The 20,303-nt window shown below is 39.0% G+C and overlaps 1 protein-coding gene across 2 annotated transcripts in view; it reads right to left on the bottom strand.

Moving 5' to 3' along the window:
* The window catches only part of Polr3b (RNA polymerase III subunit B), a 93,171-nt gene that overhangs the window by 32,408 nt on the left and 40,460 nt on the right, over window positions 1–20,303 (bottom strand). For both annotated transcript variants that reach the window (XM_090328563.1, XM_090328564.1), the window contains exons 14-19: window positions 17,825–18,025; window positions 15,891–16,053; window positions 14,507–14,660; window positions 10,804–10,878; window positions 9,834–9,932; window positions 7,265–7,392 (exon numbers count right to left, since the gene is read on the bottom strand). In XM_090328563.1, the coding sequence (XP_090184689.1) occupies window positions 7,265–7,392; window positions 9,834–9,932; window positions 10,804–10,878; window positions 14,507–14,660; window positions 15,891–16,053; window positions 17,825–18,025 (820 nt within the window). The remainder of the gene's footprint in view (window positions 1–7,264; window positions 7,393–9,833; window positions 9,933–10,803; window positions 10,879–14,506; window positions 14,661–15,890; window positions 16,054–17,824; window positions 18,026–20,303) is intronic.

Genomic DNA, 20,303 nt, shown 5'->3' with positions numbered 1-20,303 from the left:
CACCAGGCTGCCAAACATGTCTTCTAAAACTTGAGACAAGCATTATTATGCAGCAGGGAAGCAGAAATGGCTGCACCTCTAAACAATGGCCAAAGAGCCTGGATCCTGCTATAAATTGTGCTGTCAAGCCCACAACATCGTTCTTGGGCATTACAGCTGGCCACTGAATGGGGAAGAATAAAACTGTTCAGCACATGCTTGGGTTTATTATCTCATCAGAACATTTTCTATAAAGAGTCTTTAAAGAACTTGTCTTGTGGGAACATACATGTATATGCTTTCAAAGCAGCACAGTAAGTGTGTACATGAAAACATGACTCATGAAACTAACATTTCTAAGTTACAGAACTTTAACATGCCATCAGACTCCCTCTTACTTTTTATTAAAAAGTAAGAATGAATAGCTAACTAGCTATTTTGCATTTTTTTGAGAAAATGTCCCAAGAAATGAACTAATACTTGCCTGTGTGAAGCATGCTTTAAGTAGGAAACCCTTGTTACTACTTTCAGGTTCCTTAGAAAGTGCATTAGGTAATGCTCTAAAAAAACTAATGAGGATATCTACTGTCCCATTTTCTGTACCTAGAGTCACTGAAGATTTATTTTTCTACTACTGGACATATTCTTTCTTACAAAGCTGTATTTTCTAAGTCACAAATTAGCAAAGCAATATAGGTTAAAATAGTGAAGACGTACTTTTATTTAAGGTGGGATGACAAGTTATTAAGGCTCAAACAACCTGGAACAGGTATACTTAAAACAAGTTGTATGTGTTCTCTTTCCTTCTTTCCTCCACTTCTAATTTCCTCTCTCCTTCTTTTTTCTTCCTTCACTTAATCCATAACCAATAAAATTTCCTCTGTTTAACATGAATTGACTGGAAAAGTGGCTCCAGTGGTAGAGTACCTGCTTAGCAATGGTAAAGCTCTGAGTTCAAGTACTAGTATTATTTAAAAAAAAAATGCAAGCATACAAACTGATGAGTGTACACGAATGTCTGGGTTTTTAGTCCTCGGTCCCTCCCGACCTGCAGGAGGGATAGAGAGACCACGCCCCGACCAGGATGAGAAAAGAGAGGGCCGACTGACCACCCGCACCCAGCTCTCCCTTGCCAGAGGACAGACACGTCAGGGAGACCCATCAAGGCAGGAACTCATATTGAGAAAGTCCATTCAGCTAACATAGGATGCAGGAGCCTATCAGCACAAAGGTGGGCAGGGCAGGGGGAGGTAGGCAAAGAAGTGCTGTCCAAGAGAGGGCAGAAGGGTTGGGGCCTATCCCAGAGGTAGCCTTACTTTACATCACAAACCACAGCCATGCCTTCCAACCAGGCGACCAGCACCATCTCAGCCAGGTGCAGTCCCAAAACCAGGAAATGAGCACTGGGCCACGAGTTAGGCCTCTTTTTCCACAGCATAGTTTTCCATTTCCCTGATGCGACGTGCCCCGCATACATACACACTTATTCACCTGTGACACTATCGTTATAACCAAAATCAGACTATGCTGATAATTCTAAAAGATCTCCCCACTTGTCCCTGGCCCAGTGAACAATGGATCTTTTATCATTGTAGATCAGTTTGTATTTTGTAGAATTGTATGTAGGTTAAGTGATATATAAACTCCCGAGTTGCTTCTTTCACTTAGCATAATAATTCTGAGATTTATCCACAGGTATACATCGAAGTTCATTCTTCTATTGTATGAATATACCATTTTTAGCTCTTTGGCAGCTTTGCATCCTCACTGACACCCAGTACATCAGTCTTTTCAGTTTAGTCATTCCAGTTGGTGTATAATAGTATCCCGCAGGTTAAGTCTAGTTTGCGTTTACTGAAGACGAATACTGCTGACCCATCTGGCGTGCTTACTGGCCACTCACATTACTTCGAGAAGGGGACCATTTTGGCTTTGCTTTCTACTTCTCTTACCTGAATTGTCTTATTGTTGATGCATTCTTTGTTATACTAATCTTTCCTTTTTACAATTACTACCTTTTGTGTGCTAGCTAAGAAATTTTAGCTTAACTGGAATCAAAAATTTTCACTAACCTTTCCAAATTTTATGACTTTAGCTTTTTATATTTAGAGGTATAATCCATTTTGTGTTGTGCTAACTGTAATTTGGCCTGAGGTAAAAGTTGACATTCATCTTTTTCCCAATACAAATATACAAAAATTACAAAGATTTCTCCTTTTATTTTTTTTTGTGGGCCATGGGGTTTGAACTCGGCCTGGGTGCTGTCCCTGAGCTCTTCAGCTCAAGGCTACTGCCCTACCTTGTGCTAAGCCCACTTTCCGTTTTCTAGAGGTTAACTGGAGATAAGTCTCAGATCCTTTTGTGCCTGGGCTGGCTTTGAACCTTGATCCTCAGATCTCAGTCTCCTGAGTAGCTAGGATTGCATGAACCACTGCGCTAAGTTTAAAGATTTCACCCTTTTGAAGACTTTCCTTCATCAATGAATTGTGACACTTTCAATGAAAAACAATTACTCATAAATATGTGGATGGTGGGTCTTTTCTGGACCTTTTTCTCTTTTTTTTGGCGTGAGGATCAAATTCAGGTCTTTTGATGCTAAGCAGGTACACTATCACTGAATTGCTACATCTCTAACCCTTTGCCTCCTACTTCTGTCTGTTCACCTAGATGTCTTCCCTTTTATTGGTATTATACTGTCATTATTACTATAGGTTGACAGTAATTCAAACTCAGGTTGTATAATTACTACAACTTACTCTTTGGTTCCTAATTCTTGTAGAAAATCTGTTCCTAGTCTCTTCAGGTTTTTAATACATTCAGAAATTCATTCTCTAATTTTGAAATTTTCATCAAGTACTTATCATACTACTTTCTAAGAAGGCACTACGCTAGCCCACTGATAAGGAACAAATGATAAGTAACAATGATAAGTAACAAATAGGACCAATCCTATCTTCAATGAGCTAGTAATGTATAGTCTAGCAAGGAAGGCAGTCTGACTATAATCCATGAAGTTGGGAAAGAGTGAGGATGAAGTTAATTTTAGCTGATAACAATTTTAATAAGTTATAGATGACATTTTGTCAAAGACATTTGTAACCTTTTCTGTTATTCAACCAAACTGAGATTCAGCTTCCTTAACAGAAAAAAAAATGTATTTCTCACAGGATTATTATTGTAATTGAAAGAAGAAATAGATCCAAGAATTCAGGGCCTGAGGATATAGCTCAGGGGTAGAGCCCATATTTGGCATATGTGAGGCCCTGAGTTCAGTCCGCGTTATCCCTGGCCTTGTACCCTGTCCCTCCAGAAAAATTAAGGTATTTAGTAAGTGGCCACACTTACTATGACAGATACTAACAATATTGAGAGTACAGGTATACTTTGTAATATTACCCACTCTACCTCCAATCAACCTTCAGTTTACTTTCATTAAGAATTCATTGAAATCATTCTAGTCTTATGAAATATCACAGAAGTATATACCTAAAATAGCTCAGTGAATAGCAGGATTCTAAAAAAGACTGCCATGGATAGTTTGGTTAATACTTTTTTCCCTTTTTTACTCCCAAAGGATTGACTAGAAAGTGGAGATGAGATATGGAAAGAAAGAAATCTGTGTACTATAGGCTTTGAATCTCTCAATTTCCTATTTCCAGTACCTCACATGTTGCCTTTTTTTTTTTTGGCGAGGGGTGGGGGAGGGAGTCAGACACAGTGCTTGAACTCAAGGATCTAAGCACTGTCTAGCTCAAGGCTAGAGCTCTACCACTTTGAGCCACAGCTCACTTCCTCTCATTCTACTTTAAAGAGCACAAGAAAAAAGCTATCTGCTTAGGAACAGAGTCTACTGAAGACAGGAACTGTGGTATCACTAGTGCCTGAGTTAAGAAAAACAAAACAAAGTCTCCCAAACAAGTTCTAGCAACTTGGAGTTGAAGGGGGAAGGGCTGGGGAAACTGTGGTGGGGGCTGGCAGACTGCTGTAATGCATATTCATTAACTGATAGTGACTGAGCAATCCTTTTCCCCAGAGGTCTGCAGCTAATAAAAGAAGCAGGATATGAAAGCATGACTTGCATGAACTTACCCTTGGGGCCACTGATGTCCACACAATGCAGACCCAGCACATAGCCCATGACCTGGAGACCTTGCCATGACCAGGTATCTACCTGACTACTGGCTGAGCTATGTCACTACACACAGAGCCACATGCATCAAAGAGGGGGTTCTCAGTAGCACAAAGAGAGGCTGTGTGAAAATTCGAACTTCATTAATAGCTTACAGTGTGTAAGATTTTAAAAACCTCCCCTGCTGGTGTTTTATGTTGGATTACCAATCTCTTCTGTATGAGGTAAGGCTTTCAGTGTCTGTGGTTTGTACTGTCTTGGTTCTTTGTAGTGACAGAAATGACTTACTGCTTCATTCTCTAGGGCTGGCTGGCTGGTACTGAAGGGGTGAGGATCGGCACACAGCAAATTCTCCTCGCTGGCTGGAATACTTAGTGAACCAATACAATTTTGTGAATTTACTGCACATTTCAACAAGACAGCCAGCAGAAACTAAAACATGACCTTAGGAAATCTACCCTGAGGCTGTGAGATTAACTAGTCTTCAGTGATGGTACTTACTTAAAATGGGACTGGGTGATTTAGGTGTTGGCCATCAGGGCAGCATGGAGTTAAAATGGTCCGACTAACAAGAGCTAGTTCCACTTTACAGACCTGGGTCTCTGTGCTGGGTCTTCTCTCTCCACAATCCTTTTCCCTTAGTGATTTTTCATACAGCATTGCTCAATGCTCAGGAAGCTATTCCAGCATGCCATGTGCCAACTTTAAATGTAGTTTCCTCTACGCTTTTCTTTCCAGTCAGGTGTTTTATAATAACCAACAGTCACAAAGGCAGTTTTTATTACTTAAGATATTCAGTGGCTTTTGTCTCGTGAGCGTCAGCAGTAACGTCAGAGGATTGTATCCAAGGAGCTAAATGTGCAGGACCCAGGGTCACAGCAGCTGAATACACCAACCTCAGAAAACACAGACAATGAATTGCAAATGACACTCACAACAAAACGAGGAAAAAAACCTTCACACAGAAAACTACAAAAGAACTCTACAGACACTGAATTGGCTTTCTGTACACACTGATCCTGCTTAACTGTGTGTGGCAACTAACCCAACACTTTAGATACTCAGAGCCACAAAATAAAGGTTGTTTTATTTGATACTATGGGGAGGTATAAAAATAAAAATAATGTATATGTATATATATATATATATATGCAATTTCTTTCCTTTACGCCTATTTATTTTATTTCTTTTAAAAAAGAAAAAGCTTCCCGAAGTAAAGCCAATGGCAACTCTTCTGTTTTAATCTTCAAACACATCAAGAGTGGCATTAGCGATGAAGCGATTAGTCTTCTGTTAATTCTGCTGAAGGTTCTACACAAAAGGTGCATTGTTTCAGCTGGGATTCACATCAGGAAACAAAATGCTTTGGTAAAGCCAATAGCAGTGATAGCCTTTTCAGGACGGGCAGGGTTCAGTACTGTATATCTCAGCCTGTTAGTGAGAAGCACAAGCGGGACATGGGCCCATGCCACTGCTGAGGATGAATGGGAAAGACGAAATTGATGAGTGCGGCTGAGATTTTTCCCACTGGGAATTACTCCCAACAGTCACAGCTTTACATCATTCAGGTAAATGGTAGCAAGACAACATGCTTTTTAAAATTTCTTCTAGCTAGCCAAAGGGCACCATAAAAACTTGAGAAGAAATGCATATGCTCTCTCTCCCCCCAGGGGAAGAAGCAGGACTTCTCAACATCATGGTGCTCTGACCAGGTGTAGACCAACTGTACTCTGCTTGTCAACGAAAAGCAAGGCAAAAACCTTCCCCTCTGCCTTCTCACAACTTCTCTATGAAGCTCCTAGTGGCTCTTAAAACTAGACATGACAGGTCATACTTTGCAGGCGGAAGTGAAAAGAAAATGTGTTAAGCTTACAAGGATTTAAGTGATTTAAGATAAGCAAAATTTGCTTTGGAGTTGGAAACAGACTAGAATTCTCTCTGCATATTTTATTTATTTATTTCTTTATTTATTTTGCCAGTCCTGAGCCTTGAACTCAGGGCCTGAACACTATCCTTGGGCTTTCTCAAGGTTAGAACTCTACCACTTGAGCCACAGCACCATTTCTGGCTTTTTTCTATGTACATGGTACTGAGGAATTGAACCTGGGTCTTCATGCATGCTAGGCAAACACTCTACCACTAGGCTAAACTCCCAGTCCTCTGTATCACCTTTAAAGAAAACTCCGTCTACAATACTTCTGTTCTGCATCACTAAGGCTATACTGGCTATGACATACAGTAGCCCAAAGCACTGAGACTTGCTCAAAAAATGCTTGCTGAAACTGCCATCGCCTCTCTTTTGTTCAATCCCGATGTCTAATGGACAGTCTTGCTCAATAAAGGTTATGAGTAGATGGGTGAAAAGATAAATGCACTGACTGACAGGTAAAAGAGAAGATGAAACAGAAGGGAGGAAGAAAGAAGAACTGAGAAGTTGGTATAACAAGTTTTAGGAGGTACACTACTAGCCACAAGGATAAAACAAGTTCAGTGATACTCAGGCAGGTAACTCCATGGGATATTCTACTGTACAACATACAGACTGATCTCTGTTTTCTCCTCTTCCTTCACACTGAGTCTTTCTTCTTTCTTCCATCTCTCCTGGCTAACCACTTATATTTTATAGAACTACTTTTTTTTTTTTTTTTGGTGGGTCATGGGGTTTGAACTCTGGGCCTGGGTGCTATCCCTGATCTCTTCAACTCAAGGCTGTGGCCCTTGCCCCTGGGCTTGGTCATTGTCCCTGAGCTCTTCAGCTGAAGGCAGTAGCCCTATCCCTTCAGCCACAGTGCCACTTCTGGTTTTCTTCTTGTTTCCTGGTGGTTAATTGGAGATAAGAGTCACCTGGGCTGGCTTTGAACTTCGATCCTCAGATTTCAGCCTCCAATAGCTAGGAAGGACTTTGTTCTTACTCCCTTATCATACAGTGACATTTATGTCTCTTTCTTTGGCTAAGTGGAGGGAGGCGCTCTGCATTTCTGTTTAAGCACTTCATGGGGTGGAGCCTTGCAAATACTGAAGAACGCTATGGGGGACCCTGAGCTGGAGGATGCTCAGGTATCACTGTATACAAACATGGAACACCAATGAATGAAAAGTGAAGACATGACATCTTTCTCCAAGCATTCTGAATCAAATTTTAAAGCGAAATCTTACCCATGGCTTGTTTGCCCATAGCACACTGGTAGGTGTTTCTTGGGGACTGGTTATGATGAGGGTATGGGATCAGGCCAGCACAGACTCCAAGAAGAGTAAAGGGTTCAATCTCCAAGTGGGTGGTATCTCTAACAAGTGAACGAAAAACCAGGTATCTTAACTACCAAGTTTCTTAAAAGGAATGAAAAATATTACTGTCTATGTCTCCAAGGAGCACAAACAATTTTAATGCTAGTAAAACTGATAGAATAAATGTTTAAATAAATATGAAAAAGCACAAGAATTTAAAAAACAGTGACAGAAAATTTACTATTGACAGAAACACAAGGGAAAGGAAACTGTAGAACTGCTTTCTATAGAAAATGAAGCATTATTAAAATAATATGTACTACTATTAACAGGTAGCATGTAAATCACTATAGGGAACACAGAAATGCAGTATTCAATTTCCACACAGATGAGAAGCCTGGTGTTTCTCACTCTCCCAACTTATGTCAACATAACATTTTGTCACGTTAGAATATAACTCCCCTAGAAAGTGATGAGGACTGACAGGAACCAATGTGGTACCTACTAGACAGTGGCTGCTGAGCTACTGTGACTCAAGAGCTCAATTTTAAATTTTATTTAATTTTAATTTATTTTACAATTTAAAAGTAAAGTCTAAATGTAAATAACATTAAAAATTATAAACAATTAATTACAATAGAAACAATTTATATTTATGAATATTTTCAACTATAAATTTATAAAATCAGATTTAAGTTATTTCTAATGAAATTAGGCTTTCAAAATGAAATGTGCCATGAGAGTATTACTGGATTTTGAAAATAAGTAGTAGAAGAAAAACGTCAAATAGCTGGGCACTAGGGGCTCATGCTTGTGATTCTAGCTACTCCGGAGGCTGAGATCTGAGAATCACGGTTCAAAGCTGGCCCAAGCAGGAAAATTTGTGAGACTCTTATCTCCAATTAACCATAAAAAAACTCGAAGTGGTGCTATGGCTCCAATTGGTAGAGCAATAGCCTTGAGCTGAAGAGCTTAGGGACAGAGGTAAGGGCCCTGAGTTCAAGCCCCATGACTGAAGCCCTGTCCCTCAAAAAAGAGCAAAATATTTCTATGTTTTTATTCATTTCATGTTGATATGATAATATTTTGGATAGGTTGGGCTAAACAAAATATTAAAATTAACCTTACTTTTAATTTTTACATTTTTTTATGTAGCTATGAGGAAATCTGAACTTATGCTTGTGGTTTGTACTACATTTTTATTGGGTAGTTCTGCTATGGGTATTGGTCTGGCAGGTTTTGGAATCTTGGTTACTTTCATATTTTTGCAGAAAATAGTTTTGGTCTATCTAACAAAGCAAATGAGAGGATTTAATGGGAAAAAGGAGCCAGTTTACTTCTAGGGAAAATAGACAATACATTTCAGATCTGTGGTCTCTAGTGAGTCTTCCTTCATTCCAGCATTTATAAAGTAGAACCTTAATAAATTTATGTGGATTTCAGTACCTGTAGAGAAATGATTTCTAAGAATCCAGGTCCCAACCTTCCATGGAAATCTGATTACAATGTACTTGATAACAGATCTCCTGTTTATGAAATTATCCATCTATTTTTTTCCAATACATGTATTGAATTATATCCCTAATTTAGTGACATAGTTACTGGAAGAACATCAGTTTCCTTAGGACCTAGCAGAATCCCAATCCTCTTAGATACCTAGGTCTTTGTTAGCAGGAAAAGGTTCTAGCTTTTATTGTTGTTGTTTTTAAAAAGCAAGAACTTGAGACTATATTTTATAGGCTAGAGTAAAATAGCATTTGTTTTAGGTATACTGTTCTATTATATACCGGCCAGGTTGATACTTTCCCGTTAAATAAAAACCACTTTTTCAAATATAAACACTGAGGTAATTTGAAAAAAATGAAGGGAAGTATCTGTTTTTTTCCTTTTCATCATGACAGCAACATATATAAGATCACATTATGTCTATGTTCAGAGATCAACAATTATAAGGAATAAAAATTTTATAATGTAGAGTGACAAATTTCATCTTGTAGCAGAAAACATTCCAATCTCATGTAAATGGTGCACTATTTATATATACCATAATGCAAAGTATAGAGATATCTTCCAGTGAACTGAAAATGGACCCTAGATGGCTCTAAAAACATCACTGTTCTAGAAGGATTATGATGAACATATTACCATTTCAAGTCCACATTGCACATAAGTTTAGAGACATCATTACAACATACTGTGTTGTAATTCCTGCACCAACAAGAATTGAGATGTCCCACGACAAGATCCTCTCCATTGGTCCAATTCCATTTTTTTTTACAATAATTAGATATTAAAACCAGAGAAGTAATTTCTCCTAAAAATATATGCTAGTGTTACAAACAGGAAAAATAACTGAATCACAGATGGCCTGTTTGCAGCTTTGAGATATTTTCAATTCTTATCTTGTATTTGTAACTGTTCTTACTGCAAGGACATCAATGGAGAGTTGAGGAAACCATTGGAAACAGTTCCTACAGGTACAACAGGCTTTGCTACTTACTTATTAATTGTGTGTTCATACAGTGCAATGTTACAGTCATTTTCTTCATTCACATCTAAATATTCAACCAGACTTTCATGTAAGAAGTCTTCAAAATTCCTGGGAAAATGTTGGTAAAGAGGCATTGTTAAATAGGACTTTACTGCAGTATCAATGCACACAAAAAACCGTCATTCGTCTTGGCCCAAAGAACCTTTGTCTCCCAAAATAACAACTAATATACTTGAAACATACTGTTGGACTATAGTGTGATCACGCATCACTGAAATAAGTCTTATAAAGTCTGTGATTCTTACCTATCTGTTCCCCTGTTTAAAAAAATCCACTACTTTAAGCCAGCCTTAAAGGTGTGGCTCAAGTAATAGAATGCCTGCCTAGCAAGCACTGGGGCCCAGCATTTAAGGCCAGTATATCAACAAAACAATAAAATAAAGAAAAATCAAGACATCCACATCAATATATTGCTATGAGCTCTTTTCTTACTAAAAACATTTGATACTGCAGTAAATTACACCAAGATACTGTAAGTCTCATGGTCTAATACAATAAACACTTCAGCATGGCCAACCAACTTCACATGGAGAAGAATGTTTACATGCTGGTATATTTGGGGAGAAGAATTAAGGAACTAAGACAAAAACATACTCTTCTTAAAAAGAACAGATCAAATAATGACACTGTAAGCTGACTAAAGAATGTGTATGTTTGGGCCGGGAGTTTGGCCTAGAGGTAGAGTGCTTGTCTAGCATGCATGAAGACCCAGGTTCAATTCCTCGGTACCACATACATAGAAAAAGCCAGAAATGGTGCTGTGGCTCAAGTGGCCGAGTGCTAGCCTTGAGGAAAAAAAGCCCAAGGATAGTGCTCAGGCCCTGCAGTCAAGCCCCAGGACTGGCAGAAAAACAAAAAGTAAAAATAAAACAATGCATATGTTTAAGGGGATTGGTAATTTTTACTTTTGGCTGTTTACCTGTACCCCTGAGCCAACTCTTCCATATGCTTATTAGTGACTGCTGGCTTCTGTTTCTTAACAATTATGTAAGGCCTAGAATGGAAAACAAAAAGCAAAAACAAAGTAATAGTTATGACTCAGAAGGATTATGTCCGATTGTTTATGCTTACCACAGCAGAATGAGAGAAGACAGAGATAATACACTTATTCCTAATTTCTTGGGGATTCTGGGTACTTTTTGCATCAAGTAGGGACCTAACCTGTTTTTCATGCACATCCATAAGTCCGTGTTCATGTGAGCATGTATGTTCATACACATGTAGATACATTTGGTTTTAAATGAAAAACAGCACAAAGATGATACCCAATAAAGTCTGAAGAGAAATGAAGCACTCACATAGTATTTAAACAAAACTGTGAAGGTGTCATTCATTTTCAAAAGCATCTCCTGAGGTTCCATGGGATATACAGCCGTCTCCTTTTACTGGCTTCACTGGTTTTGCTTTTAATAATTTCAGTTTCTCAAAGTCAATAGTAGTTTAGAAATATGGAGTGGAAATTTACAGAAATAAACAATTCCGTCCTCTCCATCCTGCCTGGGATGTGGGGCTCCGTTGTCTAGTGAGCCCACTCCACACAGGTTACCAGCCATTACTCATTTATAGCCCTGTGCTATCTGATCCCAACTACCTTAGCATGCATACGATGCAGAACAATCTGTGATTTCCAGGCATCCAGTGAGGATTCTGGAATGCATCCCATACAGGAAACAAGTACCTAAGAAGTGTGCGGGCAAAGAAGCCTTGTCACTGAGGAAAATAGAATCAACAGCACGTCTGAGGAACAGCTAGATGTTGAGGGTTGTTTGATTTAGAATAAACATCACTCAGCTAAAAAACTAACAGGTTACAGTGACGCTTGACTGAAGAGAGTGGTATACGATTGCATACAACAGTTTCCTTACTTTGTGATGTCTAGCAATTTTCAGGTGGAAGGTAGAGCGAATACTCTGCAGATTAACCTGTAACTGTCAGTGGTGATTTGCCTCTGAGCTCTTCACCACCCACACAAAGGATGACATGCAGCACGGAAACGTCAAGGGCTGTTGCTATTTGGATAAGCAGCTCTTACAGAGGGAAGGAAGCAGCCAGCAGACACTTGTGCACTTACCCTGCAGCCCAAAGAACCCTGCAAGGACTACTGAGCATTGTTAAGCACCAAAAAGAGAGCTGCACAATCACCAAGTTACTAAATATGAACAAGGTAGCTTTTCATGGATATCTACAGCACTGTGAGAGCTGGGCCTGGTTTTAACAGGGACAGGAAAGTTGGCAGTACACTCCACTCAAGAGCTGCTATAGTTCAAGCTCAAACTCAGCAACAGGAGCTGGAAGGGGAGGTGTTGTCACTTCAGTAAGGTCTAGTCTGGCAAATCTATGGTCGATGATTACAAAATTACCTCTAAAAAAAATGTTTCCTTTTAGAATATGCCTTATTATACTGAAGGTACAGTAAGAGACAAATCCTGAAAAAAGAATAATCTTGAATGTGTCACTACTTTTGCTGTTCCCAAATCCTGAAAAAAGAATAATCTTGAATGTGTCACTACTTTTGCTGTTCCCAAATTAGGTCATTTGTTGATAGTTATATTTTAAAAAATCACTTCCTTTGCCTGTACCCTCTAAGTATATACCATACACTGCCACTTCTCAGGACAATCAAAGGTAGACTTTATCACTTACATTTTTTACAGTTAAGAAAGCCAAGGCTCAAAATTAAATAGAAAACCCACAGAGTAGGAGAAGATCTTCACTAGCCATACAACAGACAAGGGCCTCAGATCTAAAATATATCTACAGCTTTAAGGATTGAATCTCTCCAAAACAAATCTTCAAAGAAACAACTATCCCATTAAAAGGTGGGCCAAAGACTGAAAGAGAAACTTCTCTAAAGAGGAAATAAGAATGGCTAATAGACACATTTTGAGATTCCACCTCACTCCAGTTAGAATGGCCATGATCAAGAAATCTAATAACAGATGCTGGCAGGGATGTGGCCAGGAGGGAGTGTAAACTTGTTCAAGTACTCTGGAAAGCAGTATGGTGATTCCTCAAAAGACTGAACATAGAGCTCCCCTATGAACCAGAAATCCCACTCCTTGGCATTTACCCAAACATCCAGAAACAAAGGCATACTAAGCTTTGATGTTCACTGCAGCATTATTTACCATAGCGAAGATATGGAACCAACCCAGTTGCCCCTCAGTAGATGATTGGATCAAGAAGATGTGGTACTTATATACAATGGAATTCTATGCTGCCATCAGAAAGAATGACATCGCCCCATTTGCAAGGAAATGGAAAGACTTGGAAAAACTCATATTAAGTGAAGCAAGCCAGACCCAAAGGAACATAGATAGGCTCAATGGTTTCCTTCATTTGTAATAATTAGTACACTTCTATGACTCTCCTAGCAGAGAATTACAATGGCTCAAAACCTAGGTACATAAGGTCATATAGGATGAGACTAAATGAAAGGAACTTTAGGATATGGAAACAAGAGCTTTATCTTGTGTTGTTGTTCTTAATGTACTATGTTATTTCTCTTCTCTTTTTTTACCCTATGGTTAATCTCATATTGTTACTGTATCTGACTTTGTTAGCTGGTATATTGTATATATGTTTATTTGTTTATTTGAAATAGGAAAGGGAAGGGGGGGAAACAAGATGATTGGGAGGGGGTGAGGGGTGGAAATGGGAACAAAAACGTGAGAGGAGGTATCAATGTGTGAGAAGTAATGTACCTACTATCTGATGAATATAACTGTAACCCCTCTATACATTATCCCAACAATTAAAAAAAATTTAAAAAAAAAAGAAAAGCAAGGCTCAGAAATTTATGCAATACATTAGGTCACAAGGTGGCAAGTTGGAGTTGAAACACATATAATTTCCAGGTATAACATCAGAGAAACCAGTTCTGGTTAATTTAAGCTGGTTTTTACTGAAAACATTAAGAATTTACTGGAGGAAGGATAAGAATCAAAGAAAATGAGGATGTGTTCAGGTACAGAAAAAAGTAACTAGAGTGGGTATAAAGATGCAGAAAGTAAATAGTAAAATGAGGGGGCAGTTTTAAAAGTTTAACAGAGTCCCTACATGTCCCTAAAGGAGTAGATACTATGTCATATTTGTTTCTGTATCTCAAGATGTTGGACAGAACTTGTGCATAAAGTCCTTAATAAATGCTTGCTGAATGAACAAAAGTAACCTACTTTTCAGTTGGGTCTAATGCTAATCTTTTTTTCTTCATGCCTCCACATTTTCATTCTTGCCTTTCTCTTTTCCCTCTATACCCAAGTAATAAATACTATAGCCATAAAATATAGTAGGTATAATCATGATTGTTAGAATCAAGTGAGTTCTATGGGCTTTCAAATGCCACCCTCTAGCTCTGAGGATATAATGCAGACTTAGGGAATCTCATTTTCTTCACTTATTAAATGAAAATAAGCCCATATCATAGGGTTGAATGCTGTTAACACTCATATAGAACACCATTAAAATAAAAGTGGCTAATATTAGTTACTAACATAGTTGAGCATCTACTAACTAGTAAATATTTCTGCCTCTCCCATAGGATTCAGCACCCTGAGGCCAGATTCTGTTTTCTACTAACCTCTGGACCTCCCATTAATTTTGTCTCATCAATCTTTATATACCTGCACAGCCTCCCTCCATCGGAGGAAATATAAACACATCGGTCTGTAAGATTTGTTGAGATGGAAACAAATTCATTGATGTATCCTGCTCTTCGCATCAGTCGGAAGGTATTCACTAACTTTTTATGGTCCCGAATGACACCCAGTATGTTACCTAAGCAAAAGGAAATGAGACAAAGTAAGATAGATATAGATGTAATATGATTTCAAATAACCTGGGTGATAAAATCTGGTTCATCCATACACTGAAAACACTATGGAGCACTGAGTGGTTGTTTGAACACATTAACAGTGTGCTCATAGGAAGAGACATGGGGTATGGTAAGGACAGACTGAGGTCTGTGTTACCACTACTCACTGGCTAAGGAATTCTGGGAATGTTACCTTTGCTTTCCTCAGCTGTCAGCACAGTACTGTGGGCATGAGTTTGGGGTTTGAACCCTGGTCCTCTCACACATGTAAGTTGTATATATGTCATGAGTAGATGTATGTAAGGACAACCCTTGCCTCACATCTACTATCTGCTGAGTGGTTACCATCTACCATCTGTGAGCTAAGCAAACTGAGCTTTCCCTCTCAGGGCTAGAGTGAGATACAGAGAAGTGGGGTGAGAGCGCAGAGTGAGCATCCACTCTGGTCAGCCCGAGGCAAGGCAAGCAGTTCACAGACCCTTTCTTACCAACCAGCTCACACTACAAAGGGTTGGTGGCCCATAGGCAGGGAGGAATAGGGGAGGGGGGACTAAGACACATGAACTAAGTGGCCTGGGATAAGCACATCAAATGGAAGAGAGAAAGGATGGGGAAACTGATGTCACCCTCCTTAAGGCAGCAGAGGTCATGAAAGAAGCAACTGAAGTATAAGCCACTGGAAGGGGCTCCTGGCCACAGCTGCTCACATACCCTCATCATGGCTGCATGGCCACCGCACTCTAGAGAGATCTGATCCTGTCTGCAGAATGATTCACCGATTTAACTTGCTTTTAAAGATACTAGGTGTAATTTTATTCTCCTTGGCAGCCACTAGAATAACCGTTTGGGTTATGATCTAAATGGGCCCAAAATTAAAGGTATGTTTGTGGGGTTTTTTTTTTTTTGGTGTTTTTTGCCAGTTGTGGGCTTCAGCTCAGGTCTGAGCACTGTCTTTGGATTTTCTCAAGGTTAGAGCTCTACCACTTGAGCCTCAGCACCACTTCCGGCTTTTTTCTATGTATGTGGTACCAAGGAATCGAACCCGGGTCTTCGTGCATGCTAGGCAAGCACTCTACCACTAGGCCAAACTCCCGGCCTGGTATGTTTGTGTTTTAAATAGAAAGAAATAATAGATTTTCTCTCAACTCCCAACAGGTTGTTTTAGAATGAATTTATCTCTATAGGATACTTACCATTGAGGAAGACAAGAAATACATTTGGGTAAGAAAGTTCTTCCCCACATAGTAAATTTACATCTTCTACTCCCAGGTTACTGGCTAGCTTAACAATAGGTCCATCTTCCATGTCAGTTGTGATGTGTGTCATAAGGGCCAAGTTTTTAACCAAACCACAAGCCTAAAAAGAAAAATATTATAAGATGGTGATTTCTAAAATAAATATTAATAATGCAAAGTATAATATGTGTCTGAAAATAGCTTTTCCACTTTGCTGGTAGCAATAAGAAGTAGTATACAAGGCAATTCACAGGAAAGCCTTCACACACACACACACACACACACACACACACACACACACACACACACACACCTTTTATACCTTTTAACTCAGAAGGAATGTGTCCTCAGGTAAGAAGAAAGAATGTAAATGGATTCAGTCACAGAAATACTGTTTGCAATCACAAGTAATGATGACCACACATGTTAACAGACTGTGCAAACTGTTATTCGCAGACAGTGGAATATCATCATTTTGACGATAATGGGGAAAATGGTAGAGAAAGATATGGATAAATGTGGCTACATGAGAACATAAAACTTCTAGCTGGAAATGGGAGACAGTTTGTAAAATAATTAGCCAGAACCCTGAAGTTTCTTGGTCATGAAAGATGAAGCAAAAATAAAAGACATTCTAGGGTCACAGAGACCTAGTGATCAAGCAGTATGTGATGCTGGATCAGAAAGGCCATGGGAGAGACAAGGGTGGGGATCTGAACAGGGCCTAGGCACCACAGCACCGCCCATCGCCTGAGGACATGCCTGTGCTCTAGCTTATGTAACATGGTCACATTTGGGAAAGCCCGGTGAAAGCTTATAAAAATCTTTGTATGGTTTTTGCAATACTTTGTATGTCTGAAACTATTGCACAAAGAAAAAGAAATGATACTTCTAAACTTGCATATAATTTTAAAAAGCTAAAACAAAAATATTAAGGACAGACTACTAAGATGAGAAAAAGTACTCAATACATATAAGAAATTTCATCTTCTATCCTTAAAAAAAGAACATTCTGAAATAATAATAATAATAATACACAAAGTAGCTACTTTGTAGATGAAAACCAAAGCATTCACTAAGAAATTTAGCATTTCAGAGGGTATAACTTATACAAAAAACAGCGTAAGTTCAGCAAAAATTTCCATGTATTTAAGAAAAAATTCATAAAAATTGTAACTTTCAGTAGGTTTCTAAACTTTAACCTCTGGTACGTCGTAATGAATCCCTATACTTTGAGACCTACATCTTTTGCAAATTGTCATAAATGCACTTATTGATTCATTCAGCATATATTTATGGGTCCTCTGCCCTGAATGAGGCTCTAGGTTAGGAGGCTGAGATACAAAGATGACACTTTGCTTGTAGGAATAGAATCAAGTGACACTAAGAATGACTACATGAAAGAGAAGGAGCCACTCAGGGAGTAATGGTGGCTACAGAAGTAAATCTAGATAAATCCTGGGTTTTTGCTTCCTATATAAGTCATAACTAACTACTTTCATCTTGGACTTTAGGTACTTAGTTGGCTACAACTAAATATATGAGGTCCCCTAAGCACCACTGTTACTAAGCACCAAAGATGATGGATGGGTCACCCAGTTGTCTACACTCTTATCCTTTTTTCACTACATGATTTCATTCTCGGGATAAACTAAAATAAGCATAGAAAATGTAGATGATGCCTCTCATTCATAAGATATGAATCAAATGCTTCTGCAGGTTCTGGTTTTAAAATGATAATGATGCAGTCTTGAGAAGTCACATTTATGTTTTTTGCTAGATAAATGGCTAATCAAATGGTAGAGGGGGCCTGAGAAGAAGCAGAACATGATGAGTTTTATACCCCAAGAGGTATGACCTCTGACCCCACAGAGACTTGCTGGATACTTTACCTCTCCTTCAGGTGTGTCGGAAGGACAGAGCATTCCCCACTGAGATGGCTGGAGAGAGCGAGGACCACTCACTTTTCTTGTTTTTTCGAACTGGGAAGAGATTCTTGTCATCATGCCCAGAGCAGATATATAGGACAAACGAGACAGCACCTGGGTCACACCCTGGCGATCCATTTTAAATCTCTTTAAAGACCAATTTCCCTGCAGAGAGATGAAAGATGTAAACCCCTTAACCCTTTCATCTGCTGTCTGACCCTAAGATGTTCACCACAGGAACTGATTAATTACAAAATTGTAGCCATGACATACATTAAGCAAATAAATTATAACTCTGAGGAGTTACTTGCTGAAATATTATAGGAAAATACAGAATCAGAGCTATGTTTGGAAATCACCTCAGCATGTTTCAATTCATCACCCTGCTTGTACCAGAGCAGTTATCTTCTGGGTTACTCATTCCACAATGAACAAGTCAGTTCAACCCGATTCCCAAGGTCGACAAGTAGCTAACTAGGGAAACACTAGCCTTTTCCAAACACACTGAAGGTAAAACTAGTTCCAAATCCAAAAAGATAATCTAATATTGGGATGTGTTATTATTTGGATATCTTCCAAAGTTAGTCTTAGAGACAAATACAGCACAACAAAGTGACTCTGGGGGATAATGAATAAACTATGGGTTTGTTTCTTTTTCTTTTTGCAGTACCCAGGGCCTTGTGCATACCAGCCAAACACTTTTATGATTGGAGCCACAAACTCGAGTCCTTTTGCTTTTTTAGTTTGTTTTTCAGACATGGTCTCATACTAAATTTGTAGCACTTTTTGTGCGTGCGTGCGTGTGTGTGTGTGTGTGTGTGTGTGTGTGTGTGTGTATTCATACTAAGAAAAACTAGCACTGGTGGCTCATGCCATTAATTCTACCGACTGGGGAGGCTCAGAATGGGAAACCTGGGTTCAAGACTAGCTGGGCAGAAAAACTCTTGAGGTTCCTTCTCCGTTAAGAACTAGGCCTAGCAGTGTGCACAACAGGAAGCCTAAAATAGGTGGACCACAGTCCAGGCATGCACTCAAGCAGGAAGTGAGACCTTAATCTCAAAAATAGCCAGTGCAAAAAGGGAACTGGTGGCCAGGAGTTTGGCCTTTTGGTAGAGTGCTTGCCTAGCTTGCTCAAAGACCCGGGTTCAATTCCTCAGTACCACATACATAGAAAAAAGCCAGAAGTGGTGCTGAGGCTCAAGTGGTAGAGCTCTAGCCTTGAGAAAGTCTAAGGACAGTGCTTAGCCCCTGAGCCCAAGCCCAGGACTGGCAAAAAAAAAGAAAAAAAAAAAAGGAACTGGTGGCTCATGCCTATAATCCTAGCTACCTTGAGCAGAAACATTCAAGAGCACACACCTATCTCCTAAACTCTATGGGAGGCTGAGATTAGGAAAATCATGGTCCCAGAAAAGTTCACAAGACTCCATCTTAAGAGTCTAGTATACAACAGACAAACAAGATAAAATAATGGCATTTGCTGGGAAATGGATGAAACTAGAGCAAATCATGTTGAGCAAAGAACAAAAGGCACATGGTCTCCTTCATATGTAAATATTAGATCCAAACAGTGCAAGAACAATGATTCGTATTTGGGCACCCAAGGTATCGACACAGTCTTGGAGATATAACTACCTAGACATAAAAATCTACGATGGGGTATATACTCTATAGACATAATGTTATATTATATAGCTATGCATCTATATCTATGACATACAAATTCTCAGCTTAATTTTAATTATGTTCTAAAATAGATGTGCCAGTGATTACATATAGAGATTCTCTTCTTGAATACTTGTTTGTTAAACATAACACTTGAAATACGATATAAAAATCAGTGTTAAAATCTTTCAATAAAGGGGCCGGGGAGTTTTGCCTAGTGGTAGAGTGCTTGCCTAGCATGCATGAAGACTCAGGTTTGATTCCTCCATACCACATATACATAGAAAAAGCCAGAAATGATGCTGTGGCTCAAGTGGTAGAGCTGTAGCCATGAGAAAGCCCAAAGACAGTGCTCAGGCCCGGAGTTCAACACCCAGGACTGGCAAAAAAATAAAAAACAAATAAAGATTAAAATCTTTCAATAATTAAAAAGAGTCTGGCAAAGTCTTGCATAGAAAGAAACAGCATAGTTGTACACATTTACCATAGGCAGATCCTGGTTCAAGAGTACTCTGGGGAAGGAAGCAAGACCCTATCTTAAAAATAACCAGTTCAACAACAAAAAGGTGGGGGAGCAGGAACAATAACCTGGTGGTAGAACACAAGTCTGGAAAGCATAAGGTTCCAAGTTAAAACCCTAATACTGCCCCCCTGAAATAAAGCAACAACAACAAAAAACATATATTCTCTGAGCTTGATGTCAGTATTAAAGTCATATACATAAATCCTGAACATTAAATTTGGCTTTTCTCATAAATATATCATATAATGCCAGGCACGG

This window comes from Megascapheus bottae, chromosome 2 (genome assembly GCF_031878675.1).
Source record: "Megascapheus bottae isolate mThoBot1 chromosome 2, mThoBot2.hap1, whole genome shotgun sequence".
Classification (NCBI taxonomy): domain Eukaryota; kingdom Metazoa; phylum Chordata; class Mammalia; order Rodentia; family Geomyidae; genus Megascapheus; species Megascapheus bottae.
Note: the sequence above shows the minus strand (reverse complement) of the source record. Positions and strands in the feature narration are given on the sequence as shown.